Source organism: Oryza glaberrima, chromosome 2 (assembly GCF_000147395.1).
Source record: "Oryza glaberrima chromosome 2, OglaRS2, whole genome shotgun sequence".
Taxonomy (NCBI): Eukaryota; Viridiplantae; Streptophyta; class Magnoliopsida; order Poales; family Poaceae; genus Oryza; species Oryza glaberrima.
The window spans coordinates 29641413-29648340 of NC_068327.1; the positions used below are offsets into that span (position 1 = coordinate 29641413).

Genomic DNA, 6928 nt, shown 5'->3' on the forward strand with positions numbered 1-6928 from the left:
TAGTAGATTTGCAGTGCATATCCATCAGCTCATCCACTTAAAAAAAGTTTCATTGTAGCCATGATGGTTTTATTATTGGGGACGGCAAAGCTTCCTCCGATGGGGAGCAAAATTAAAGTTTCATGAGATGACTGTAATGAAGTGGACAAATCATTAACGCAGCACCACTGAGTTTGACCTAATAATTCTTCTCTCATCACGCAGCACATGACATGCAGACGTGCCTTGTGGAGAAGACAACCTCCACATATGTTACGTGGCTAAACTGACAGCAACACGCATAGAGAAAAGGCAGAAAGCGTACAATACAGTGCACTTGAAGATCTTGCTTCCGTTGCACACTAATCTTACACCGTTCAAAGCTTAATTTATACTGTATATCATCAACAGTACCCGTGATGGTAACACTTGCGTTTTGTCTGCATGCATAGGCAAATCTACGCTTGAAAGGGAGTCTACATAGTAGTACTAGAAACAAACTCGCATGTTCCCTACCGGCAAAGCATGTAATTAAATCTCTAAAGAAGTTGTGTTGCTGAAACCTTATCTCAATATATGAAAAAGGGTGTTTTAAAAAACAGTTTGAAAATTTGACACTTTTTCTTTTTTTGGTGAATGCAATTTAAACCAAACCAATGACTAACAGTGGCGCCTTTTATGCTTGCTGCTTTCAGCGTAAACGTTCATATCAACGACCGTCATCAATTGATGATCTGACTGTCTGAGACGACCATGAAATAGTAACCGTATATGCGCTAGCTAGTAATAACACTGACATCAATTAGCAATTTAGCATCCGTGAAAAAGAAATATCATGAAGAGATGTCATTTCTTCCAAAACGAGAGCGATATCGTAGCAACCCAATACCCCCAAAAGAATATTTCAAAACGTGCCAAAATTAATACTCACCACAAATGACACAAAATACGAGTTTTCGGTGAATACAAGTTGAACCGACAAATCAACGAGTCCATGTCGATCGAACAGCCACCGTCAAATTCCAGAATAATTAGCTTTGAGCCTGAAAGGAACTAAACAGCGTCTAATCACCACGATTAAGCTCGTCGTAATTACCATCTCAGCTAATCACCCCCGAAACCCGACGCTTTAAATATTCGCGAAGCGTCCCCCCCTTCCCCATCTCTCTCTCTCTCCTCCGGTTTTTAAACCCACTGTTCCGAGCAAGACAACAGCAGCAGCTGCTCGCGGCGGCGAAGCGAGACGAGGCGAGGCGAGGCGAGGCGCCCCACCACCGAGAGGAGGGGGGAGCCATCAACTCGAGCTCGACGCGCCGGCGGCCGGGGTGCGAGGCTAGGGTTAGGGTTCCCCTCGATCCGGCATTGCGGAGGCCCCCCACTCGGCGCGGCGGGCGCGGCGGGGGCTCGAGAGAGCGAGAGGGAGAGACGCGCGTGATTTGGATGGTGGATTGCGGCGCCGGGGCTCAGATCTGAGATGGCGGACGGCGGCGGCGGGGAGGAGGGGAGCGCGTCGGCGCTCAGGGGCTCCGTGCGACGGCGCGGGGCGGTGCAGCCGGCGGGGCTGGACGCCGACGAGCTCCTCACGCTGATGCACGGGTCGGATCCCGTCAAGGTCGAGCTCAACCGCCTGGAGAACGAAGTGAGGGGTGAGTTGATGATTCCTGGCTGGTACAGCTTCAATTCCATCTATCGCCTTCTGGGGATCTTACGGGCTAATGCTTATGTATTTTTCTCGTTTGGTTTTAGATAAGGATAGGGAGCTCGGAGATGCGCATGCGGAGATTAAGGCGCTAAGGCTGTCAGAAAGAGCGCGGGAGAAGGCCGTCGAGGAGGTAAACGGCCTAACCGTGCTTCGGATTTGCATACAAGTTTTGTTGTTGTCGCTTTTGTTTTATTTCATCAGTAAATTCGTTCTGGAGTCTGGAGTAGTGTCGGTGTACGAGAAGTTCAGGAGACTTCAGCGACAAATTTGATGTGTTTGGGGGGAAGAAAACACTGACAGGTTTAGATACCAGGTGGTTATGGCGGGAATGTTAGGAACGAGATCTGATATCTTGTGTATTCTGCTGTAGTCCTGTAGATAATGTTTGATTAGGTTTAATGGGACTCAAGAGTCTCAGATAGTTTTATAGCTCACTCCAAGTGATGTATCATTGTGGTTTTGATTTGTTTACTGTAAGTTTGCCTTTTGCTTCAAGTATGTTAGGTTTAGAAAGGCTGCTATATTTTTCTCACATAGTTTAAGTTTTTTTTTCCTCTGGGGAACTCCTTATTCTTTTGGGCCTAGATATCAATGTGCACCTCTACACTAGTATATTACTTATTATTTTGTTATTTTGTTTCATGTTTTTCTATACCATACTTCGGTTATTTGTTCAGGTGCCCACAGTAGTTTTTCCAGACATGTTGGATACAATTAGCTTGAGCGGAATGATTCACCTTCCTTGATTTTGTCTTTCCTTTTCTCATTTTTACAAGAGAGATATTCATTTCCAACCTTCTGGATCGATGCTCACAAGCGTTGATTTCAATGTTTCTTGGAGCACTTCTGGACTAGGATGGATATCTTATTTTGTTTTTCATGTAACTTTGGTTTGCAAGCAACTAAACAAGTAAATAAACTTAGTTCAATTAAGAACAATATGCACAAGCACTGTTGCCCACATTTGCTCTTGATCTGAGGGTGTGTAATCTCCATTTTATTTAGAGCAAGGTAAATCTTTTTTTTTTTTCATTTTTTTATGTGCTTCTGTAGTACAAATTATCTTGCCTGATACTCTAATGGCATTCATCTTGATCTTATTATTGCTATAGTTTTCTTTAGTTTCCTCATGTCCTTTTGTGGCTCACATTTCATGTCTTCTGACAGTTGAATATATCCTGTCCCAGTGGTGGATCTAGAAAAAAGTTTGAGCCTGAGCAAACTTAACTATAGCTAGAATTTACTCGAAAATTCATATTTTGGCTTTACTAGATACATAGAATTTTAATGGATTGCCCGTCGATGAGCCCAGGCGGCCTCTTGGGATCGCTGGGCGGTGGATCCGCCAGTGTCCTGGTCTTAAATCATGTTTGATAATGGGCAAACCAAACAAGTCACTCCTTAAAAGTAAAAAAAGGAGGGTTGTCCAAGTTTTTATTTTTTGTTCTGTTGGGAACTTGGTACTAACTTTGCTGTGTCCAAAGGTTTTTCTGGATTTTCTTGTAACTCTTTTCAGGCTAGTGCTCTTTGTTGTGTTATTCCTGCATTTGGTCAATTAGTAGACTTTGTTTCTTCAGAGTTTTCATTATTGGGTATACTAGGCATATGGGGTATCTGCATTATATATTGTGCATTCATGCTTGTTTCTTCACAGCTATTGATATTATTGCTATTTTTTTTAATCTTGTGTCAACAGCTCACAGCGGAATATGAGAAGCTGGATGAGAAACTCAAGCTAACAGAGTCTCTCCTTGAAAGCAAAGTATCTATCTTTATACTTTTTAAAGTTGTTTCTGCCCCCCTCTTTTTGATTGCTCCCTGATGGAGAACATTTTGCAGAATCTAGAACTCAAGAAAACAAATGATGAGAAAAAGGCGGCTATGGCTGCTCAGTTTGCAGCAGAAGCAACTCTGCGAAGAGTGCATGCAGCCCAAAAAGATGATGATATGCCACCTATTGAAGCTATTCTTGCTCCACTTGAAGCTGAACTAAAGCTTGCTCGTCAAGAGGTAATACTGTGTTACTCAAATGGCCAGGCATGGCCATATTTTATTGTTCATTTTGTTTGGTGTTGATATTACAATATTTTCTCACACTTATTTAGATTTTGCCTCTTGCTTCCATAGTCCTAATTCAACTTCTCCATTCCACCACATGCATGTTCACTATAATTGTCTAAAGAATAAGATTTGCTTTTTTTCTTCAGATTGCAAAACTCCAGGATGACAACAGAGCTTTAGATCGTCTAACAAAACAAAAGGAGGCAGCGCTGCTGGAAGCAGAAAGGACTGTAGAAATTGCATTAGCAAAAGCTGCCATGGTTGATGACATGCAAAACAAGAACCAAGAGTTAATGAAACAAATTGAGATCTGCCAGGTACATGTCTAGTATTTCACAGTGTTGTAAGAAATAACCGTTAGATCACTCTGATAAAACTGAATGGGGCCAATTTGCTTGGTACCATCTCAAAAATCTCGGAGTTGGAGAATACCATTGTACGTGTCATTGACATGTGGGTCTAGGCACCTCATGTCATTCTCCCGTACGTCTGTATTTTGTAACTCCTGTATCTCCTTGATGGCATTTTTCAATTTTTCTCAAACTGAATTGATTATCTTTCTGGATCAAAGGAAGAAAATAAGATCTTGGACAGGCTGCACCGCCAAAAAGTTGCTGAAGTAGAAAAGCTTAGTCAAACTGTAAGAGAGCTGGAAGAGGCTGTTCTTGCTGGTGGTGCAGCTGCTAATGCTGTCAGAGATTACCAGCGGAAAGTTCAAGAAATGAATGTAACATCCTTTACTGTTGCTTTCGGATAATCTTCACTGTTCTGTACGCAAAAAAGTTGACCCATGCTAATCTCTAACCATGGCACACTTAGGAGGAAAGAAAAATTCTTGACCGTGAGCTTGCGCGGGCAAAAGTTACAGCAAACAGAGTTGCTGTTGTAGTTGCAAATGAGTGGAAAGATGCTAATGACAAAGTAATGCCTGTCAAACAGTGGCTTGAAGAGCGCAGGTTTCTGCAGGTAAAGATGATATACTTCTGTTTGTTTTTTGAAGCTCATCTACGGTTGTCCATGCAAAGTCACACTTCACATCATATATTCAATTTTTATGACATGACAAATGTTTCTTCAGGGTGAGATGCAGCAACTTCGTGATAAACTTGCTATTGCAGAACGAACAGCTCGATCTGAAGCTCAACTAAAGGTGAGAAAGCTGGCATTCATCTTAAGCTAAACTTTTATGGAAGCAAGTTACTTAATTGTGCACTGTTTCAAAATCCTTCTACTCAGGAAAAGTACCAGCTGCGCCTAAAAGTTCTAGAAGATGGATTGAGGGGGCCACCTAGTGGTTCTAGTCGTCCTACAGAAGGAAAGAGTATCGGTAATGGACCATCCCGTCGGTTGTCTCTAGGTGGAGCAGATAATATGTCAAAAATCTCCCCGAATGGCATGTTGGCAAGGAGATCTCCATCATTTAATTCAAGATCCTCTCTTTCTACTAGCAGCAGCTTGGTCATCAAGCATGCAAAGGGAACTTCAAGGTCATTTGATGGTGGTACCAGGTCATTAGACCGTGGAAAAGTCCTTGGGAATGGACCTCATTTGCTCAATAGATCTACGGATGCTGTTAGAGATTGTGAGACAACTGATGATTGGAAGGCGGCTAACACAGAAGAAAAAGGTAGCGAGGCCACAAATAGTAGTTCAACTGACACAGTATCTGGTGTACTCTATGACATGCTGCAAAAGGAGGTCATTTCATTGAGAAAGGCATGCCATGAGAAAGATCAAAGTCTAAAAGACAAGGATGATGCAATTGAGGTATGGCACTGGAGTTCCTGTTTATTATGGATTTAATGGGACCAATGCTGTGGGTCATGCCTTTGCTAACTGCCTCTTGTTTACAGATGTTGGCAAAAAAGGTAGATACATTAACCAAGGCTATGGAAGTGGAGGCTAAAAAGATGAGGCGAGAGGTAGCTGCTATGGAGAAGGAAGTTGCTGCTATGCGTCTTGACAAGGATCAAGAAAACAAGGCTAAGCGGCCTGGAAATTTCAAAGGACCTGGAACCACTTCTCAGGCGCCTCATGGAAGGTATATCTATGAATGCCTTCTATATTTTGAGAAGCTGATATTTCAGCTATAGGGATATTCAAATGCATATACCTCTGATACCGGAAAGTTTTGTAAACTTAAATATGCCATGTTGTCATCCATTTCAATTCTCGAGATTCATACTTCATTTGCCCTTGAGATATTTTATCACAGTTGTGCTTAACTACTTATAAGACTGCTGACTTTCCCTACTTCATTTCCCTCTGCCTGATCTCATTAGATTGGCTGCGAGTTGCTTTTCTTAGACACAGCATTACATCAACCTTTTGACTTTTCCCTTGGATTGAGTTTACAGATTCCTGAGTAGCAATAGTAGTTACTTTAGGCGTTAGATGATACATGACACATCCATATAATTAAGATTTTATTCTCTTTTTGGCATCAGTAGTTCTTGAATTTGTACTATCTGTTTGATATTGAGCCTCTATTTATTAATTAATGCCTGGCTAAATCATCTTGAACTGTCTTCTTTTGCAGCAGAAATGCACCACGGGGTGGGTTGACTCGGAACCTTCAATAACATACCTCTAACACCAGTCAGCATGAATTTCTTCGATAGTTTCGGATTTCCCTTTGTATTTGTTCCTCTGTTCGTATTAATTTTGTGATTGAGATAGCACAGATGACCCTGCGACACCTAGATTGGGGAAAGAGTAGGCTTGCATCTGACATCGACTTTGCTGTAATGTAGTGAAGGTAATCCTTCGGTAAGGTTTAACCTTGCGGCACGCTCCCATTTTGTCAAGGCAGTGCACGTTGTGGTTGTATAGGCTGGAGGACCTTGTCTTCTTCCCTTCTGTAATTTAGATAGTGTGTTTGCTTTTGCTTGTCAGGGTTGTGAATATATTATTATCGCAATATATTAGGGTCACCCTCTCCCGCTCTATTTGAGCTTGGTTGGGCTGTAATTGATTTCTCGTGTTTAACTGATGTAGCACAATTAACTCTTGATATTTTGTTTCAACCTCGAGCTGAATCAGAATGGTGGTTTCTTGCTTGCAATGAACTAACTAGTACTAGCCTACTAGGCTACTAGCCACTTGCCAACGAGCAAGGTAGTATGGTTGTCTGGGCCGGCGGTCCATGTTTTGGATCTTGTTTGGAATGGGCTGTATGATATGCCA

At 42.2% G+C, this 6928-nt stretch overlaps 1 protein-coding gene across 2 annotated transcripts; it reads left to right on the top strand.

The window, feature by feature from the left end:
• The first annotated feature begins 1156 nt into the window (after positions 1-1156).
• On the top strand, positions 1157-6712 carry LOC127763235 (microtubule-associated protein 70-2). 2 transcript variants are annotated; one of them, XM_052287878.1, is made up of 11 exons: positions 1157-1625; positions 1726-1811; positions 3378-3443; positions 3521-3691; positions 3889-4059; positions 4314-4469; positions 4562-4708; positions 4821-4892; positions 4979-5509; positions 5596-5783; positions 6282-6712. In XM_052287878.1, the coding sequence occupies exons 1-11, from the start codon at positions 1454-1456 to the stop codon at positions 6322-6324; spliced, it is 1803 nt and encodes a 600-aa protein (XP_052143838.1). In that variant the 5' UTR covers positions 1157-1453; the 3' UTR covers positions 6325-6712. The 2 variants fall into 2 exon arrangements, with proteins under 2 accessions (XP_052143838.1, XP_052143839.1); XM_052287879.1 differs by having other exon boundaries at positions 6285-6712.
• The last annotated feature ends 216 nt before the right edge of the window (positions 6713-6928 follow it).